This window comes from Balaenoptera ricei, chromosome 9 (assembly GCF_028023285.1).
Source record: "Balaenoptera ricei isolate mBalRic1 chromosome 9, mBalRic1.hap2, whole genome shotgun sequence".
Lineage (NCBI taxonomy): Eukaryota > Metazoa > Chordata > Mammalia > Artiodactyla > Balaenopteridae > Balaenoptera > Balaenoptera ricei.
In genome coordinates, this window is record NC_082647.1 from 91,056,157 (window position 1) to 91,078,925 (window position 22,769).

Sequence of the window (22,769 nt, forward strand, 5' to 3'; positions counted from 1 at the left end):
ACAGTGATTGGCAGCCCCGTGAGAACCATGCAGCTCCCAGGAGGGCAGACTGCAGAACAGATGCCACTTGATCTAAAAAAGAGACCACAAACACAAGTGCTAAGAAATAAAAATAACAACATTAACAGACGTGAATGAACATTTCCCATGTTCCAGGCATTGTTTTAAGCATATTTCAGGTAGTATGTAGTACAATACTTGAAGGAAAGCCCAGGCTATGCACAAAGTATTATTAGAATGTGAGGGAGAGAGAGGGGATGTAGTGAAGTGGGCTCAGATGATGAAGAGCCTGGAATGGAAGGCTAAGTTAGATTTCACTTTATTGACAAGTCAGAGCCAATGCACAGAAAATAACACAGCCAGAGTTCTAGATTAGGATAAGTAACCTGGATTAAAGAAGGGAGAAAGTGGAAGTGGGGAATGTAATAAGCCATTTTAAGTGGAAGTTAAGCAAAGACCTGAATTCAGTAGGTGGTAGTGGGAATGGAAAAATAAAACAAAAAACACATGTGAGGCACTGGGAAAGTAGACTTGTGAGCAAATGGTAACTTATATGGCTGAAAAATTCCCCACTGAGGGATTAAATGAATGAGAGTGCAATGGCAAAGTCAGAGGTGAGAACTGGTTGACAGGGAAAATGATGAGTTTGGTTTGCACATACTGAACTGGAGCAGGCAGTCACTTCTCAGAAGGGGATATCAAGCAGGCAATTCCAAATGTGGCACCACATCTCATGCGGATACTTGGGGCAGGGAAAACTCAAGCTTCTGGAGTAGATGAAATTGCAGAAGGACAACACAGATAAAGAAGAAATGAGCACACACAATAGACTGATACTTAAATGCTAATGCAAAACACGTATTAGCCAACAGGTTTGTAAAATTTTAAAAATTCAAATTTATTAGGTTTTATTAGTAACACAATTACACAGACTAAAGTTCAGGAATTCATCAATTATGGTCACCAATATGTGCTTCTTGTGGCGTTTTAAACTTATTTCTCATGATTCAAATTGATTTACAGGATAGTTGAACTTCATACATAGCTTCATAATATGAATACAACAGGTCTTCCATCCATAAAATTAATGAAAACATATCTTTCATGAAAGGCACATAAAGAATCTAAACTAACACATTTGAAGAATTTTGTTAAGAAATTTTTGAATTTCTCTACATTACAAAGAAGAAAAACAAATCCCCAAAATGAAACGGTTATACACACACGCACGCACACACACACACACACAACCACAAAGAGACTTCAACAAAATGATAGCACACAACTAAATTTAGAAACTACTTACCCATGAAGCTTACTGAAAGACTAACTTTTTCAAGATGAGTAAAAAAGAGAAGTAGGGTATGGAATGTTGTTCACTTTGCTGAAACGAGGTCATAGAGACACGCCATGAATAATTAAAAATGACTATCAAAATTCAATATCTAGCAGAAATGTAACACTTACTTGAGGATACACACAATCACTGACTTAATTAAATGCTGTTACTCATTTTCTAATTAAATGCTGTTACTCATTTTCTAAGTGTAATTGCCCATTTCATTCTCAGAAATAATAGCACGGTTTAAAAAGAAATAATACAAACTCAAGCAAGTGGAGGAAATTTGAATAATCTAAGGGAAAAAAGTAATTTTAACATAGCGTGATAATTAAATTTGAAACTAGTTACTTACATATATGAATTTAAAGGTTGCATTTTATCATCAGCAGAATATTCAAAGATCTTTCTTGTTATCTTCTAAACAAGGAGCTATCATGTATAGTAGGTACAAGGGATTTCCCAAAGGAAATACACAAATGAATGTCTCAAAATTCATTATGCTAACTTATTTTTTACCCACAAAAATGCTCTCACACCCACCTAAACTTAGTTATAAATAAAAATGTAGTTATTTAAAGTGTATAAAAATCTGGCATCACCTTTAAGGCAATGCATGAATACCATCCAAATATTAAAATTCAAAGTGAAAACAAACCAACCGAATAAAAATTAAGAATTTATAATAAGTCTGTAAGTATATCCTCAAAAATCTGAAATTTGTTTTCAAACCAAATCTAATGTAGAATCAGATTAGCATGCATTCTTAAAAGAAAAACTGAAATGCATACAATGTTTAACTGATCCAAAGGCAGGTATACTCATCCACTTCAAGAACATTTCAATAAAACACATTAAATTTAAAGAACAAATCATGTTATTAAAATAGTCTGTGCAATGTTTGTACAAATAACATTTTTATGATTACAAGTATACATATAATCAAGACAAGGGCTGCAATGTGTCCTAATATTAATTACTGTACTTAAAAATTTACAGGACATGAACATAAATAAAGCTGTTTAAAACTGGCAAACATAATAGTCTGTCATTCAGTACAAAGTACTTAATATTTCTATTATTTCCCAAGCCATCACACTAAAATCATAAGTTGCCACTCTTAATACCTAAAAGTAATGTGGAAAACTAAAGTCATAAATACACGTATACATACATTTGCATATTTACACTTACACAGAAGTCATCAATACACTAGAGTCCAGCTTTAACACTGCCCTTAGTTTCACACTGCAGGACCACTTCTCACATTTAAGAAAGGACCTTCCATTACTTCCAGTTTAAAAAAAAAGAAAATTTTGGTCAGGTCCCAGATGCATTTCCCATATACTACATTCTGTGTTGCTGCAAGACTCTAGTCTAGAGAGATCCACATATAAGTACTCATTTGGTTTGAAAATGCATTTTACCATTTACTGCAAAACTCAGAAGAGACCACAATCTTTTAGATTATTTTTTATGATGACATCTGTTACAGCATCAAAGACAAACTGCACATTCTTGGTATCTGTGGCACATGTGAAGTGGGTGTATATTTCCTTCGTGTCCTTTCTTTTATTGAGGTCTTCAAACTGACATTGAATATATGCAGCTGCCTCTTCATATGTGTTTGAGCCTGATATGGGAAAAGGAAAGAAACATAAGGCGAAGTTAAAATGAGTGTACCACTAAGCAACATGGACCTTAAAATACTGAAATCAGTTTCTTATGTGTAAAATATGTGGACTCTATAATCGTCTTTGCCCTTCGAGAATAAGATAAACTATTTCTTCTAAGTGAAAAATACCCAGTGTTAATCACCCTGTAATGACATAAGTTACCCTTAAAAAAAACCCAAAAAACAAAAAGCACGGTATTCCAGGTTCCCCATGATCTTTGTTTCTGCCTCAATCTCCAATTGTCAGAGTCCCTTTTTTCTAACCCCTTATACTCTACATCCTAACACAGAACCACTCAGTTTCCTGACGGTGGCACACTATTTCACTTCTAGCCTAGTGGCTGGATCAAGAAATGTTGGCTGATGCTGATCGGTATTTTTTATTCCCCTTCCTATATATACATTAATTAGCATTTCTCAATTTTTGTATTCAAAAACTGTACAAGGGTCTACAATGTGGTTTATGCCTATGAGGTTACAAAAAAGTGAATGACACACTTCTGCTTTCAGGTGACTGACTGAAGACTCCTGAGTACAACACTTTGCTACTTGGCAGTATCTAAAGATAATCACACATACTCTGTGACTCAAGAGTTCAGTTTTCCAGGTGTGTCCTTGACAGAACTATATACATATGTTCACCAGAAGACATATAAAGACTGTTAACAGCAGAACTTCTACTTTAGGAAACAACCCAGAAGTTCATTAACTGTAGACTGGCTAATAAATCCTGGTATATATTCATACAATGAGCTGCCATAGAGAAATGAGAATAAAAGAACTATTGCTACACACAATACTATAGATGAGCTTCATAAACATACTGCTGAACAAATGAAGGCAGACACAAAACACAGTATATGCTGTAAACAACTGATGTTTAGAAAACAAGTTTGGAAACAATCAAAATTAATCGATGAAGACAGAAGTCATAATAGTGGTTACTCTTTGTGTGAGTAGGTGGGTGGATGGAAGTTGATCAGTTAAGACTGGGAGGGGCATGACAGGGTTTCTGGGGACCTGGAAATGTTCTATTTCTTGACCTGAATGGTGCATATATCAGTGTTTTCACTTTTTAAAATTCAGTAAGTTTCACATTTGTGCTAAGTATGTGAGTATCTATATACTGTATCTATATAGTTTATATATGTATACATATGATACTTCAATAAAATGTTCCTTTGAAAAAAACTGTTAATTCTGTCTCTTGCAGTAATAACACAAAATTATGTGACTGGACTTCAAGGTCCTCTGTTACCCAGCCTGCTTGGTAAAGCCAATCTAAGACCCTCTGTTCCACATTTGAGGCTCACTCCATGTCAGGAGGAAACCTATATTCAAAGTACCACCTGTGTTACTGCAGTGCTTCCCCTCCCCTGTACTTCACCAGTTGTTTTCATAGCTTGGCTACTCTAAGTAATGCTGCAATAAACAGAGAGGTGCATGTATCTTTTCCAGAAAGTGTTTTCATTTTCTTCAAATAAATACCCAGAAGTGGAATTGCTGAATCATATGGTAGTTCTATTTTTAATTTATTGAGGAATCTCCATATTGTTTTCCATAATGGCTGCACCAATTTACATTCCCAGCAATAGGGTACAAGGGTTCCCGTTGTTCTACGTCTTTACCAACGTTTGGCATTTCTTTTCTTTATGATAACGGCCATTCTAACAGGCGTGAGGTGATAGCTCATTGTGGTTTTTTTTTTTTTTAATATTTATCTTTATTTGGTTGCACCAGGTCTTAGTTCGTGGCTCACCGGCTCCTTAGTTGCAGCATGCGGACTTCTTAGTTGCAGCATGCATGTGGGATCTAGTTCCCTGACCAGGGATTGAACCCATGCCCCCTGCATTGGGAGAGTGGAGTCTCAGCCACTGGACCGCCAGGGAAGTCCCGCTCATTGTGGTTTTGATTTGCATTTCCCTGATTGTTAGTGATGTTGAGCACCTTTTCACGGACATGTTGGCCACCGGTATGTCTTCTTTGGAAAAATGTCTATTCAGATCCTCTGCCCATTTTAATAGTGAAATCGTGTTTTTGTTACTGACTTGTATGAGTTCTTTATACAGCTGGCCCTCTGTATCTGTGGGTTTGCAACCAGCAAATATGGAGGACCAACTGTACTATGCCATTTTATGTAAGGGACTTGAGCATCCATAGATCTTGGTATCTATGGCAGGTCCTGAAACCAATCTCCCAAGGATATGGAGGGATGACTGTACATTTTGGATATTAACCCCTTATCAGATAAATGTTTTGCAAATATTTTCTCCCATTCCTTAGGCTGCATTTTAATTTTGCTGATGGCTTCCTTTGCTGTGCAGAAGCTTTTTAGTTTGATGATGTCACCCAATTTATTTTTGCTTTTGTTGCCTTTGCTTTTGGTGTCAAACTTAAAAAAAAATCATGACTGTCAAGCTCACTGCCTGTGTTTTCTTCTAGGAGTTTTATGGTTTCAGGTCTTACGTTCAAGGGTTTCAGGTCTCACGTTCGAGTCTTTAATCTGTTTGGGTTTATTTTTGTGTATGGTGGAGAAAGCAGTCCAGTTTCATTCTTTAGCATGTGGCTGTCCAGTTTTCCTAACACTGTTTACTGAAGAGACAGTTCTTTCCCCGTTGTATATTCTTGGGTCATCTGTCATAAATTACTTGATCTTGTATACATGGGTTTACTTCTGGGCTCTCTATTCTGTTCCTCAGATCTATGTGTCTGTTTTTTATGCCAATACCACACTGTTTTGATTACTGTAGCTGTGTAATATAGTTGGAAATCAGGGCACATAGTGCCTCCAGCTTTGTTCTTCTTTCTCAAGATTGCTTTAGCTTTTGGAGTCTTTTGTGATTCAGAATTTTAGGACTATTCTCTTTCTGTGAAAAATGCTATTAGAATTTTGATAGGGATTGCATTGACTCTGTTAGACAACTTTAGGTAGTATGGACCTTTTTAACAATATTAATATTCCTCCAATCCATGGGCATGGAATATCTTTCTATTTATGTGTATCTTCTTCAATTTCTTTCATCTATGTTTCAGTTTTCAGTGTACAGGCCTTTCCCCTCCTTGGTTAAATTTATTCCTAGAAATTTTGTTCTTTTAATGCAACTGTAAATCTGACTTTCAGTTTTTCTTATAGTTCATTACTAGTGTTACAGATTTTTGTATACTGATTTTGTATCCTGCAACTTTACTAAATTCACTGATTGTGAGTTTTAAGTTTTTTTGTGAATCTGAGATTTTTCTATGTGTAATACCATGTCTTGTGCAAATAGTGACAGTTTTCCTTCTTGCTTTCTGACTTGGATGCCTTTTCTTTTTCTTGCTTAAACTGCAGTGGTAGGACTTGTAAATACTATGTTGAATGAAAGTGGTGAGACTGGGAAACCTTGTCTTATTCCCTGTCTTAGGGCAACAGCTTTCAACTTTTTACTGTTGAGTATAATATCAGCTATAGGCCTTTATTATATTGAGGTACATTCCCGCTGTACCCATTTTGTTGAGTTTTTATCCTAAATGGATGTTGAATTTTGTCAAATGCTTTTTGTTTTTTTTGCATCTGTTGAGATGATCATGTGATTTTTATCCTTCATTTTGTTTAGGTGGTGTGTTGCATTAATTGATTTGCAGACAGTGAACTATATACTTGCATCCTCTGAATAAATCTCACATAGTTGTGGTGTAATGATCCTTTTAATGTATTGCTGAATTCAGTTTGCTAATATTTTGTTGAAGATTTTTGCATTTATGTTTATGTTTATCAGGGATATTGGCCTGTAATTTTAAGTTTATCAATTGGCCTGTAATTTTATGTTTATCAGGGATATTGGCCTGTAATTTTCTTTTCTTTTGGCATACTTGCCTGGTTTTGGTAACAGGGTAATGGTGGCCTGGTAAAATGAGTTATGGAAAAGGAGAGAATGCTTCCAATTTTGGAAGAGTTTAAGAAGGACTGCTAACAATTAATTCTTCTGTGTTTGGTAGAATTCACCAGTAAAGCCATCTGATTATGAACTTTGTTTATTGGGAGGTTTTTGATTCCTGATTCAATCTCCTTACTAACATAGGCTGTTCAGATTTTCTATTTCTTCATGATTCAAACTTGGTAGGTTGTATGTTTCTATGAATTTTTCCATTTTCTCTAAGTTGTCAAAATAAGTTTAAATTTTATCTCTTAAGTAAGTTGCTAGCAGACAACCATATACTCTACAAATCAAATTTTAATTTACTAAATCATAATAAGGTTGGTACTCTGAAATTCTAAAGCAATAAACAATGTCTTCTTGACTCACAGGAGCTAATACAACCTCTAAATTAAAAACATGTTTTGAGAAAACAGCTTGCCCTGAGTGCATGGCTCAATTTGCTGTATCTATTGTGGGTAGCTAGTTAGATTATTGAAGCCCTAGAACTACAAGATACATTCCTCAACTTGATTTTAAGTTTTGGAAAAGAATGACTAGGGGGAAGGTGACAGATATTTTCTAACGTGATAGAACTGTCTTGAATAAAGGTTAAGTACAGATGATAATCTGGTTCAACACTAGAGAACTGGGTGCCTGGTGATCTAATTCAAAGGGAGATAAAGGAGATTTGAATTAAAAAAAATAACATGAATTCAGTTGGAGTCTCAGGTGCTAAAAAACATGGATAGATTCAACAAGCAGTTGGAAATGCAATCCTGAGACTCAACAAAGAAATTAGAGTTGACAACTGAATTTATCATGCTGAGAATAAATATGACTATGAAAGAATGGAGTGCTAGAAGACTATAAGACTGCAGATGGAATCTGGTGAAATGCCAAAATGTAAATAGATAAAAAGAGGAGAAGACAGGAGCAGAGAGAGGTAGGGGATAAACCAAGTGAGTAGTTTGGAGGCTACAATGGGTTCTCCTATAGCAAACAGTAGCCACAGGGATTAAGAGCTGAGGGTGCAACAAGAGGTGACAGCATCAATACTTAGCATGTGCAATGAAGTTTTTAATTATAGTCTTAACACTGGGACTATGAAAGAATTATGTAATACTCTCTTTGCTCAAAGAGCCTGAGATCAGTGATTCTTATTAACTTGACAACATACGAAAAACATTTTGAACACAATGCATACCTGGCAAAAAACGCGCTAACAACTATCTTCTTGGCTGCTCTAAAAAATCCCTGTAAGTATGTAATATTTGAGGATTGATTTGGGTCCTCTGATAATATTAGCACAAAAGGGCTACTTCACAATAGAAAATGACAAAGGTGAACTGAAAGACAGAGGAAAGTAAAGGCCAAACTGAGCCACCTTGATTCTGGGCAACTTCAATCTTGGAATTAGAACTATAAATAATTTTATTCCTAACAAAGCACTAAAAATGTTTCTGAATAAGGTGACTTAGGACACTATGACTTTCAAAAAGAAAACAAAACTTTTAAAGTAAGTTAATTCTGTGAAATTATTTCAAAGTATAACTTTGCGATACATAAAAAGGGCTGTAGTAATGAGTAGGAGGATCATACTGATTGGAGACCCTCCTGCTTTGCCTCCATTGAAAATATATAATTAAATGTATTCTGGTTGTTAATGTCCTGGATGTAGGAATGCAACAGACTTGGGTTTGGATTTGGACTCTACTGCTTCATTAAATCACAGTGCTCTCACCTACATAAGTGGGATGTAAAAGCACTGATATCATATGGTTGTTTTAACACTGCCTGTGAAAAGGCAGTGAACACTCACTGTACAATTTACTGAATACAAAATTGACAAATTTTGTTTATAATGAAACAAATTCTTGAGACTTGGGCAGCAGTGGGGGAAGCCGGATTCCACGACAGCGACAACAGGGATCGTGGCAAGAATCACGGCTTGAAGGCTGCCCCGGGTGGTCTCATCTTCCTGCAGCTGGTAGACCCTCAGGCTTAGTGGAGCTGTTAACAGAGGCAGCGGTCACCCGGAGCAGCTAGAGTAGCACCACCAAGCTCCTTCCCCTGGAACTACACTCAGCATCACAGCATCAAGATGCCATATGTCTCCGTGTGGCTGATAGGGACTTGGTGCCTGGGCCTGGAGTCAGGCCTGAGCCGCTGAGGTGGGAGAGCCAAGTTCAGGACATTGGACCACCAGAGACCTCCTGGTCCCACGTAATATCAGTCAGCAAGAGGTCTCCCAGAGATCTCCATCTCAATGCTAAGACCCACCTCCACCCAACGGCCAGCAAGCCAAAGATCTCCATCTCAACTCCACCCAACGGCCAGCAAGTTCCAGTGCTGGATGACCCATGCCAATCAACTAGCAAGACAGGAACACAACCCCACCCATTAGCAGACAGGCTGCCTAAAATCTACTAAGTTCACAGACACCCCAAAACACACCACCAGACGTGGACCTGCCCACCAGAAAGACAAGATCCAGTCTCATCCACCAGAACACAGGCCCCAGTCCCCTCCACCAGGAAGCTTACACAACCCACTGAACCAACCTTACCCAGTGGGGGCAGACACCAAAAACAACGGGAACTACGAACCTGCAGTCTGCAAAAAGGAGACCCCAAACACAGTAAGTTAAGCAAAATGAGAAGACAGAGAAACACACAGCAGATGAAGCAGCAAGGTAAAAACCCACCAGACCAAACAAATGAAGAGGAAATAGGCAGTCTACCTGAAAAATAATTCAGAGTAATGATAGTAAAGATGATCCAAAATCTTGGAAATAGAATGGAGAAAATACAGGAAACGTTTAACAAGGACCTAGAAGAACTAAAGAGCAAACAAACAATGATGAACAACACAATAAATGCAATTAAAAATTCTCTGGAAGGAATCAATAAGCAGAATAACTGAGGCAGAAGAACGGATAAGTGAGCTGGAAGATAAAATAGCGGAAATAACTACCTCAGAGCAGAATAAAGAAATAAGAATGAAGAGAATTGAGGACAGTCTCAGAGACCTCTGGGACAACATTAAACGCACCAACATTCAAATTACAGGGGTCCCAGAAGAAGAAGAGAAAAAGAAAGGGTCTAAGAAAATATTTGAAGAGATGATAGTCGAAAACTTCCCTAACATGGGAAGTAGTCAATCAAGTCCAGGAAGCACAGACTCTCATACAGGATAAATCCAAGTAGAAACACGCCAAGACACATATTAATCAAACTATCAAAAATTAAATACAAAGAAAAAATATTGAAAGCAGCAAGGGAAAAGCAACAAATAACATACAAAGGAATCCCCATAACATTAACAGCTGATCGTTCAGCAGAAACTCTGCAAGCCAGAAGGGAGTGTCAAGACATATTTAAAGTGATGAAAGGGAAAAACCTACAACCAAGATTACTATAGCCAGCAAGGATCTCATTCAGATTTGACGGAGAAATTAAAACCTTTACAGACAAGCAAAAGCTAAGAGAATTCAGTACAACCAAACCAGCTTTACAACAAATGCTAAAGGAACTTCTCTAGGCAGGAAACACAAGAGAAGGAAAACATCTACAATAACAGACCCAAAACAATTAAGAAAACGCTAATAGGAACACACATATCAATAGTTACCTTAAATGTAACAGATTAAATGCTCCAACCAAAAGGCATAGACTGGCTGAATGGATACAAAAACAAGACCCATATATATGCTGTCTACAAGAGACCCACTTCAGACCTAGGGATACATACAGACTGAAAGTGAGGGGATGGAAAAAGATATTCCATGCAAATGGAAATCAAAAGAAAGCTGGAGGAGCAATTCTCATATCAGACAAAATACACTTTAAAATAAAGACCATTACAAGAGACAAAGAAGGACACTACATAATGATCAAGGGATCAATCCAAGAAGAAGGTACAACAATGGTAAATATTTATGCACCCAACACAGGAGCACCTCAATACATAAGGCAAATGCTAACAGCCATAAAAGGGGAAATAGACAGTAACACAATCATAGTAGGGGACTTTAACACCCCACTTTCACGAATGGCCAGATCATCCAAAATGCAAATAAATAAGTAAACATAAGCTTTAAACGACACATTAAACAAGATGGACTTAATTGATATTTCTAGGACATTCCATCCAAAAACAACAGAATACATTTTCTTCTCAAGTGCTCATGGAACATTCTCCAGGATAGATCATATCCTGGGTCACAAATCAAGCCTTGGTAAATTTAAGAAAATTGAAATCGTATCAAGTATCTTTTCCAACCACAATGCTATGAGACTAGATATCAATTACAGGAAAAAAAATCGGTAAAAAATACAAATACATGGAGGCTAAACAGTACACTACTAAATAACGAAGAGATCACTGAAGAAATCAAAAAAAACACCTAGAAACAAATGGCAATGAAAACACGACGACCCAAAACCTATGGGATGCAGCAAAAGCAGTTCTAAGAGAGAAGTTTATAGCAATACAATCCTACCTCAAGAAACAATAAACATCTCAAATAAACAACCTAACCTTATACCTAAAGCAATTAGAGAAAGAAGAACAAAAAAGCCCCAAAGTTAGCAGAAGGAAAGAAATCATAAAGATCATATTTAAATGAAAAAGAAATGAAACAACAGAAAGATCAATAAAACTAAAAGCTGGTTCTTTGAGAAGGTAAACAAAATTGATAAACCATTATTAGCCAGACTCATCAAGAAAAAAAAAGGGAGAAGACTCAAATCAACAGAATTAGAAAGGAAAAAGGAGAAGTAACAATTGACACTGCAGAAATACACAGGATCATGAGAGATTACTACAAGCAACTATATGCCAATAAAATGGACAACCTGGAAGAAATGGACACATTCTTAGAAAAAGCACAACCTTCTGAGACAACCAGAAAGAAATAGAAAATAAAAACAGACCAATCACAAGCACTGAAATTGAAACTGTGATTAAAAATCTTCCAACAAACAAAAGCCCAGGATCAGATGGCTTCACAGGCAAATTCTATCAAACATTTAGAGAAGAGCTAACACGTATCATTATCAAACTCTTCCAAAATATAGCAAAGGGAGGAACACTCCCAAACTCATTCTATGAGGCCACCATCACTCTGATACCAAAACCAGACAAAGATGTCATGAAAAAAGAAAACTACAGGCCAATATCACTGATAAACATAGATGCAAAAATCCTCAACAAAATACTAGCAAACAGAATCCAGCAGCACATTAAAAGGATCATACACCATGATCAAGTGGGGTTTATCCCAGGAATGCAAGGATTCTTCAATATACGCAAATCAATCAATGTGATACACCATATTAACAAATTGAAGGAGAAAAACCGTATGATAATCTCAATAGATGCAGAAAAAGCTTTCGACAAAATTCAACACAAATTTCTGATAAAAACTCTCCAGAAAGTGGGCATAGAGGGAACCTACCTCAACATAATAAAGGCCATATATGACAAACCCACAGCAAACATCATTCTCAATGGTGAAAAACTGAAAGCATTTCCTCTAAGATCAGGAACAAGACAAGGATGTCCACTCTCACCACTATTATTCAACATAGTTCTGGAAGTCCTAGCCACAGCAATCAGAGAAGAAAAAGAAATAAAAGGAATCCAAATTGGAAAAGAAGAAGTAAAACTGTCACTGTTTGTAGATGACATGATACTATACATAGAGAATCCTAAAGATGCTACCAGAAAACTACTAGAGTTAATCAATGAAAATCTGGTAAAGCAGCAGGATACAAAATTAATGCACAGAAATCTCTTGCATGCCTATACACTAATGATGAAAAATCTGAAAGAGAAATTAAGGAAACACTCCCATTTACCACTGCAACAAAAAGAATAAAATACCTAGGAATAAACCTACCTAAGGAGACAAAAGAACTGTATGCAGAAAATTATAAGACACTGATGAAAGAAATTAAAGATGATACAAACAGATGGAGAGATATGAGAGATATACCATGTTCTTGGATTGGAAGAATCAACACTGTTAAAATGACTACACTACCCAAAGCAATCAACAGGTTCAGTACAATCCCTATCAAACTACCAACGGCATTTCTCACAGGAATAGAACAAGAAATTTCACAATGTGTATGGAAACACAAAAGATCCCGAAAAACCCCTTACCTAAATGTAAGGCTAGACACTATAAAACTCTTAGAGGAAAGCATAGGCAGAACCCTCTATGACATAAATCACAGCAAGATCCTTTTGGACCCACCTCCTAGAGAAATGGAAAGAAAAACAAAAATAAACAAATGGGACCTAATGAAACTTAAAAGCTTTTGCACAGCAAAGGAAACCATAAACAAGACAAAAAGACAACCCTCAGAATGGGAGAAAATATTTGCAAACGAAGCAACTGACAAAGGATTAATCTCCAAAATATACAAGCAGCTCAATATCAAAAAAACAACCCAATCCAAAAATGGGCACAAGACCTAAATAGACATTTCTCCAAAGAAAATATACAGATTGCCAACAAACACATGAAAGGATGCTCAACATCACTAATCATTAAAGAAATGCAAATCGAAACTACAATGAGGTATCACCTTGCACCAGTCAGAATGGCCATCATCAAAAAATCTACAAACAATAAATGCTGGAGAGGGTGTGGAGAAAACGGAACCCTCTTGCACTGTTGGTGGGAATGTAAATTGATACAGCCACTATGGAGAACAGTATGGAGGTTCCTTAAAGAACTAAAAATAGGACTACCATACGACCCAGCAATCCCACTACTGGGCATATACCCTGAGAAAACCATAATTCAAAGAGTCATGTGCCACAATGTTCACTGCAGCTCTACTTACAATAGCCAAGACGTGGAAGCAACCTAAGTGTCCATCGACAGATGAATGGATAAAGAAGATGTGGCACATATGTACAATGGAATATTACTCAGCCATAAAAAGAAATGAAACTGAGTTATCTGTAATGAGGTGGATGGACCTAGAGTCTGTCATACAGAGTGAAGTAAGTCAGAAAGTGAAATACAAATACCATATGCTAACACATATATATGGAATCTAAAAAAAAAGTGGTTTTGAGGAACCTGGGGACAGGACAGGAATAAAGACACAGACGTAGAGAATAGACTTGAGGACACGGGGAGGGAGAAGGGTAAGCTGGGATGAAGTGAGACAGTGGCATGGACATATATATACTACCAAATGTAAAATAGATAGCTAGTGGGAAGCAGTCGTATAGCACAGGGAGATCAGCTTGGTGCTTTGTGACCACCTAGAGGGGTGGGATAGGGAGGTTGGGAGGGAGACACAAGAGGGAGGGGATATGGGGATATATGTATACGTATAGCTGATTCACTTTGTTATACAGCAGCAACTAACACAACATTGTAAAGCAATTATACTCCAATAAGCATGTTAAAAAAATAATGCAATAAATATAATATTTCACTTTCACATTTTTCAACCAAAAAAAATTCTTGAGACCTTTTTTTTTTTTTAACAATGAGGATGGAGTGAGGGTAACTTGTATCAATTAGCTAAATTAACCAAGCTTCATAATGTTTAGATTTAGAGATCAGATAAACTATTGGTAGTTAAACTTTTTTTTTTTGGCATCGAACTTTCTTCATTAAAATAAAATAAAGCCTTATTCAGAAACCCAATATGCAAAACAGATGAAAGCTAAATTACTCTGCTTTAGGGAGGGAGAAGTTGAGTGTGGAGGGGGGCAGGGGGTGGGGGGTGAGTATCACTGTTCCTTGCACCCACTTTCAATAGCAGCCAGGGAAGTGTTCCAATGAACTAAACTTAACCAATGTTTTAGCCCAACTTCTGATTTCACAGATGGGGTAGTGAGACCCCATTAACTGCCTTGTTCAAGATCAAATAGCTAATTATGGAAAAGCCAGGACTGCATCTCAGGTCTCCTTTTCTCACTGCAGACCATTTTACACAGCAGTAAAATTAAAGTACCACTAACAGTCTCATTACCAAAGCCTGGATTTCTTGTGAAACCTTCCCTGACTCCCCTGAGGAGTTAGCTAACAGACTCCTTTCTAATTTTTCCCCCTTCCAATTACTATCCATGTTCCTTTGTACTCACGTGCTGCACTGCTATTGTGTCTTTGTTTGTTTAGGAGTACCTCTGTCTTTGAGATTAAGTCAGTGACCAGAGACACATTTTATTTATTGTGCATCACACAATACCTGACATAAGATCTGTTAACTGGATGAACCAATCAATATCGTAAGTTTACGAAGACTTGGAGTCATCATAGAAAATTATCTAAAAGCTTTTCCCTAAAATGAATGTTATTTTCAATCATCTCACCCACAACTCATGGAACTACTTGTGCTTGAATGCAGTTTGATAAATAATTTCTCTTAAAGGTTAAGAATTACTAAGCCAAAAGATTCAAATCAACAACTGAAATCTTGCCTTAGGGAAACGTTCACTTAGAAATATACGAGCTGACAAGTTATCTACAGAAAGTAAAATACCTGCATATTCTGGATAGCATATAGTGAGAGGGCTCTTTTTGATTTTTTCTTCGAAGAGATCCTTCTTGTTTAGAAAAAGTATAATAGATGTATCTGTAAACCATTTGTTGTTACATATGCTGTCGAACAACTTCATGCTTTCATGCATTCGGTTCTGTAATAGAATACAGCCAGTTTGTCATAATGGCAAGGATTTTGAGAAATATTACTTTTAAAAAATGAGCGTGGAAAAAAAAAAAGTATGGTAATACAATAGAACTTAGATGAAAAATAGGTAACGTCCCACAAAAACATATTTTTGCCATTTAAGAACAAGCACACACTTTGATTTTAGGCAAGATGAGTGTCTACATCACTCATCACTTTTTTGCATTCAACCAGTACTTGCTGAGTGCCGGCAGCGTGTCACTGTGCTGCAGGACCCTGCGATCTAGAAATGCGAAGTGCAAACGTTTCAAAGGAGACCTCATTATTACAGAGCGAACTGAAGTTTCCATTAAAAGATAAGTAGAGGTTTTTAAAGATTAATAAATTAAACTGAAAAAGGTGAAACACAATTAGCCCAATACCCTAAATATAATGGTACATTAGGGAAGGAAACCTCCAATTCCTGCTTCCTGCCCTTCCAGGATTTGTGGTTTCAAAAAGGGCACTAATATATTTTATAGTGCCAGAATGACAGAAATGAACATGTGCACTACACCTACTGCATGATAATTGTATATAACTTATTTTAATAAAAGAAACTGACACTTATAGCTTTTTTCTAATTAAAAATATTTCCCCCAGATTAATGGTACACTGAAACATATCTGAAAATTACATGACAGTAGCAAAGTATAACAGAGATCAAGGATTACTGAGCTGGCAGAAGTAATAAATTAAGAAAAATAAGCCTTGGACTATAATGGAACTAACTTTATTTTCATTTAGTATGTAGACACCAGATCTCAGAAATGCCTAGTTAAGCATCTAGGGTTGAGGTGAGATTAACTTTTTGTCAGGATCCATCTGTTCTTCTTTGCATTCTAAAAAGGAAATATACTACACAGAAAAGTTAGAGAAAAGAGCCTGAACTTTCAAATAATTTACGCATTAGCAAGAATTCTTCAAGAATTTTTCACAGGGCTTCCCCGGGGGCGCAGTGGTTGAGAATCTGCCTGCCAATGCAGGGGACGCGGGTTCGAGCCCTGGTCTGGGAAGATCCCACATGCCGCAGAGCAACTAGGCCCGTGAGCCACAACTACTGAGCCTGCGCGACTGGAGCCCGTGCTCAGCACAAGAGAGGCTGCGATAGTGAGAGGCCCGCGCACGGCGATGAAGAGTGGCCCCCGCTTGCTGCAACTAGAGAAAGCCCTCGCACAGAAACGAAGACCCAACACAGCCATAAATAAATAAATAAATAAATAATTAAAAAAAAAAAAAAAAAAGAATTTTTCACAGAAAAATTCTTGGCTACATCTCTAGCTCTTCATATGCCATGCTCAATCTTTAAAAGTGGTTCTGGGCTTCCCTGGTGGTGCAGTGGTTGAGAATCTGCCTGCCAATCAGGGAACACGGGTTCGAGCCCTGGTCTGGGAAGATCCGACATGCCGCGGAGCAACTAGGCCCATGAGCCACAGTTGCTGAGCCTGCGCGTCTGGAGCCTGTGCTCCGCAACAAGAGAGGCCGCGATAGTGAGAGGCCCGCGCACCGCGATGAAGAGTGGCCCCCGCTTGCCGCAACTAGAGAGAGCCCTCGCACAGAAACAAAGACCCAACACAGCCAAAAATAAATAAATAAATAAATAAATAAAATTAAAAAAAAAAAAGTAGTGGTTCTACTTGCCATTTCTTCATCTTCAGCTAGAACCAGGTCATAGTCACTCAGCGCCACACAGAAGATGATGGCGGTCACTCCTTCAAAGCAATGAATCCATTTCTTCCTCTCAGATCTCTGTCCTCCCACATCAAACATTCTGTAAGAGGAAAAATAATGAGTTTGACATCACGCTGAATGTTCAGAGGCTCTGAGGAGTTCTATAAAAATCAACAGAAAAAGCTCCAAATCGCATAGGGAATGTGGGATGGAAAGAAAGGAGAAAAGGACTTTATGGGAGGAAAATAATGTCACAAATTGATTTTCACAAAGGAAAAAAAGTCTGCTGGTTTTTAAACCATTTTGTTTTATCTCACAGTAGAACAAAACAAAAAACCCAAAATACCCTAAAAAAAAAAATAACACATTCATTAACGTATGAGAACACGTTAGAACAGAACATGAAAACAAATACAAAAGAAGGGGCAGCGCTATAAGAATGCGGAGATGACAGAATATATTCAATTTGCTAAAGTCACAGAACATTAGAGGCAGAGAACATGGTCCCCTCATCCAACTACAAAATGTTTTCTCTCAGAAGCAATACAGCAGAACTTCGATGTAAAGGAGAAACCATCCCAGGTAAGAAAAGCTGAGCAAGCAAGTCATATTTAAACAGGGGCAAACAGGCTGCCTAAATTAAAAAGTAAAACCATGGTACAGAAAAAAAAAGATGAGATACATGGATGGCCTACTGAACAGTCTGAAAATTAGGATTGAAAAAACTTAATTTTTACATGATACACAACAGTAGACCATTGTAGGTTACTGTACAGGGTAGTAACACAAACAGTACAAAAACAATAATCTTTTCCTCTTTTCCTTGTAAGAGTTTAAGTTAAGCACAAGTTGAAATTCACATAGATTATGTTATGCAACCTAGAAATAACCACTTACATAATGGAAACACTATGCAAACTGGTACATTTTTAAAGGCTCCATTTATCTAGATACTGCACTAATTAAAATAGTCCCTATTTAATTCTCAGGCAAAAAGAATTTTCCCTGTAGAATAGTTTTGGCCTATAAACCAAATCCGAGTACATAGGATCTGTACTCATTACAAAAGTAACTAGTATTGTTACTTTTATCATCATCTAAGTGCCATTCTTTCTATTAGTTTAGCTAGTAAATTGTTCATTAAGTTTAAGTATGCTCTATAACAAAATCATTCTACTACACACCAAAATGGGTAAGATATAAAAAGGACAGCTGGTAATAAAGATCAGACAAGAACAAAAGAAATTAAAATGATTACCCATTTGTTAAATTGCCAAGGAACACAATTTGAAGACAACTTTACCAAAAAGATAATATATTTTAGCTAACTTCTCTGATCAAATGTCACATATTTCATGACCACTCCATATAAAATAACAACAAAACCCACCCTGTCCCACATTATCACTCTGTTGATGGCTGGTTTTACATGTCAATTTGGCTAGGCTATCACACGCAGCTATTTAATCAAACACTAATCTGGGTGCCGCTGTGAAGGTATTTTCTGGTTATGATTAACATCTGTAGTCAGTTGATTTTCAGTAAAGGAGATTATCCTTGATAATGTGGGCAGACCTCATGCAATAAGTTGAAAGGCCTTCAGAGCAAGAACTGAAGTTTCCCAGAAGAAAAAAAATTCTGCCTCAATACTGTAACATCAGTTTCTATCTGAGCCTGCTGTCCTACACTACAAACTTCCAATTCGCTGGCACCTACAGTCACGTTAAGCCAGTTCCTTGAAATACACAGAACCTACTGGTTCTGCTGCTTGCGAGAACCCTGACTGACACAAATTTTAGTACCCAGAGTGGGGTAATGCTGTAAAACAAATTCCCAAAACTGTGGAAGTGGCTTTGGAAGTGGGTAATAGGGAAAGGCTGGAAGAATTTTGAGTTACTTGACAGAAAAAGCCCAGAATGCCTTGAAAGATGGTTGGTTAGAAATACGGGTATTAAAGGTGATTTTGATGAGACTTAGATGGAGTGAAGAGGATGGTAGAAAAGCTTCTATTCTTAGAGAATGAATATATATCATCATGGACACAATGTTGAAAGATATATGAATGTTGAAGATGTTTTTGTTGAGGACTCAGAAGGAAATGAGAAGTATATTATTGGACACTGCAGAAAAGGTAATCCTTGTTTTAACGTGGCAAAAACTTGGCTTAACTATTCTAGTGCTGGGTGTAAAGTAGGACTTGTAAGAGATGAATCTGGATATTTAGATTTAGCTGAGAAAATTTTCAAGCAAAGAATGCAAGGTACAGCCTTGGTTCTCCTTGCTGCTAAAGTAAAATACAAGACAAAGGAGAGAAATTGAGGAGTGAACTAATAAGCAAAGAGGAACCAGACCCACACAGGGAAGAAGGCCAAGGACTGGAGTGATATGGCCATAAGGCAGGGAACACCAAGGACTGCTGACAACCACCAGAAGCTAAGAAGAGGCAAGGGAGGATTCTTTTTTCAAGCCTTCAGAAGGAGCATAGTCCTGCTGACAAACTGATTTTAAACGTCTGGCTTCAACTATCAAAAAATAAATTTCCATTGTTATATGCCACTAGTTTGTGGTCATTTGTTACAGCAGCTTTAGGAAACTAGTATACCCCCCCCCATCTTGCTTTATTTCTCTTTGTAGCAATTATCACCCCCTGAATACTAAACAGTTATTTCATCTCCTCTCCTCCCCCATCCCTAAAACAACGTAAAGGCAAAGACTTTGTTTTGGCCACATTATATCCCCTCCACTGGACAAACACACACACTTCATAAACATTTGTTGAATGAAAGAATGAACTCTGTCTACAGAATATTTTAAAACACTTTCAAGCAATAATAGACTAGTTTTTACCAATGGCATTTTTCACAGAACTAGACCAAAAAACTTTAAAATTTATCTGGAAACATGAAAGACCCCGAATTGCCAAAGCAATCTTGAGAAAGAAAAAGAGAGCTGGAGGAATCAGACTCCCTGACTTCAGACTATACTACAAAGCTACAGTAATCAAAACAGTATGGTACTGGCACAAAAACAGAACTATAGATCAATGGACTAGGATAGAAAGCCCAGAGATAAACCCATGCACCTATGGTCAATTAATCTATGACAAGGGAGGTAAGAATATACAATGGAGAAAAGACAGTCTCTTCAGTAAGTGAGGCTGGGAAAACTGGACAGCTACATGTAAAAGAATGAAATTACAACACTGTCTAACACCATACACAAAAATAAACTAAATGGATCAATAATAGGTTAGTTTTACCATGTTGAAGATCTAGACCTTCCAGTTATGCTGTGGGAATGTTAAATATAAAAGCGCTTTAACTTGATAATCAAGTAATATGAATACAGAAGAAATCGTCAATTTATTTAATTTAGAAATGAATGAGGGTCATTTATATACTGGTCATAAAGAACCTTTAATCTAAGCCACTGCTTCTCAAACTTCAGTGTGCATTAGAATCACCAGGTGGGTAAGTTGATGCTGCTGATCTGGAGACCACACTTTGAGAATCACTGGCCTAATTCATAAGTCAAGGAGCAAAAATGACTAAGAACTAATAAGACAAAGGATCAGACTGTGCACAGAGCATTTTCATTATTTCACAAATACAGGAGAATTATCTTCAAATTCTGAACTTCTATTTCTTTAACCCAAAACAAAGCAAGATTATAGTATGTTCTCCTTCATATGAAAAGATGAGACTTTTGACTAGTATCAAATAGGGAGTGAAATTGAGTTTTCTTAGGTTTCTCTTTTTAGAGGGAACAGGGGGAGGGAGGGAAGATGGAAGGGGATATATTGGCTATCCTGAGCTATGCTGACTTACCCTCAGACTGTCATCTAATTCCACTGTGACCAAGACTGAGACAATGCTAGTTGACCATATATGAATACCAACCCCATAAATGACATTCCACCCTAAAACCAACTGCACATTACATTACTAAAGAAAAGGAATAGAAACATGTTATGATGATTTTCTAAGAGAAGGGATGCTTTAATTCTATATTCAGCAAAAATATAACAACATAAAACTGTTAATTCTTTAAAGCAAAATAATCCTCATAGACACTTTCCATACATGCCTAGTCACAGAGGTGATAATGTATATTGTTAAGTTATAATGCCTTATTGCCTCATTTTGAATGTTAATTCCCATACCACAAAATAAGTGAAACTGAAATTTTATATCAGCAGTTAAAAATCAGACAATGAATTTATACCACAAAACACACAAAATGATAAGCACACTCAAGAGTTCCCAGTAGAATTATTCTAAGTATATTTTTGCCCTCATTCTTCTGAGGCTCACTTAACATATAAAAAGCAAAGTTGGAACCATATGTTAGCAATGATAGTAATTTAACAGAATTCAAATCCAAAATAAGACAAAGTTTATTTGAAGTTCCTGACAGACCTATGTTTATCTGTAAGTCAGCAAGTGAAAACAGTAACTAAAAACATCCTGTGAAATTTTACCTCACCCAAGGAGACTAAACAGAGCGAGATAAGTGGACTTCCTGGAAGGACCATGATGACAGACAACTCCTGATGTTGAAATGGCAACTTTGAGAAACCTAGGCTGGAAGTGAAGTGTATGGTCTGGAAGCGAATGTTTAGGGCGCATCTACCGAAGAACGAAACTGAAATTTGCACAGCTGGATTGCCCAAAGCACCAAATAATTGATGTGACATTTACCTTTGCCGTTTCCCATCATTTACAGAGCTCACAACTCTACGTTTCCTTTTATAGACAGTAACCATTTTATGTATAAACCTCTGACAATGAGCAAGATTGGACCAGTCTGTTAAGAATCTTAAACAAGTTTGCCCTTACCTAACCAGGGGCCTATGTCCGGAATCCTTACTTGCTAACCCTAACCCCATGCATTTTCTCCTGAAACTTCATGGTTAGAATACAGTCATCATCTGAACATAACAATTTAAGTTTGCTATAGAATATGGTCTTAAAGCAAGGTAAACAGAAACCAAAAAAATCAGAATTTAAGGTGTACTAGGATTAAAAAAAGACCCAGTAAAGCTTAAAATCTAACACTGAATTTCCTTATAATTAAAATCACTTTATAATTTTTAAATACATCTGGCAACAGTTATCAAATAAGACAAATCAGATTATTTAAAATAATACTATTTTAATATTCCTCAGTTTGGTTATTTAATATTCTCCAAATAGTAAGCAAACTAAAAGAAGGTAAATGATTTCAATAAGAGATCATACCAGCAGGGAAAGGAAAAAAAAAAAAGCCCACTGACGCCAAAAAAAAAAAAAAAAAAAAAAAGTGAAAACAGAAAAAAATTAAAAGCAAATGCAAAACAGTACCATGTTACAGTACCAAAAGTTACACGGTCAGATAAACTAATTATGATCTATATCTCTGTTTAAGAAAGCAGGGCAATGTTTGTTTTTTTGGAGGGAAGCTGCCAGGGAAAATTGAAATTAAATTTTAGTTTTCTGGAAAAC

The 22,769-nt window shown here is 36.8% G+C and overlaps 1 protein-coding gene across 3 annotated transcripts in view; it reads right to left on the reverse strand.

The window, feature by feature from the left end:
- Positions 1-873: 873 nt before the first annotated feature.
- GNAI1 (G protein subunit alpha i1) overlaps positions 874-22,769 on the reverse strand; it is an 89,737-nt gene continuing 67,841 nt past the window's right edge. For all 3 annotated transcript variants that reach the window (XM_059934070.1, XM_059934072.1, XM_059934069.1), the window contains 3 exons: positions 17,257-17,386; positions 15,430-15,583; positions 874-2,972 (listed from right to left, as the gene is read on the reverse strand). In XM_059934070.1, the coding sequence (XP_059790053.1) occupies positions 2,782-2,972; positions 15,430-15,583; positions 17,257-17,386 (475 nt within the window). In that variant the 3' untranslated portion in view covers positions 874-2,781. The remainder of the gene's footprint in view (positions 2,973-15,429; positions 15,584-17,256; positions 17,387-22,769) is intronic.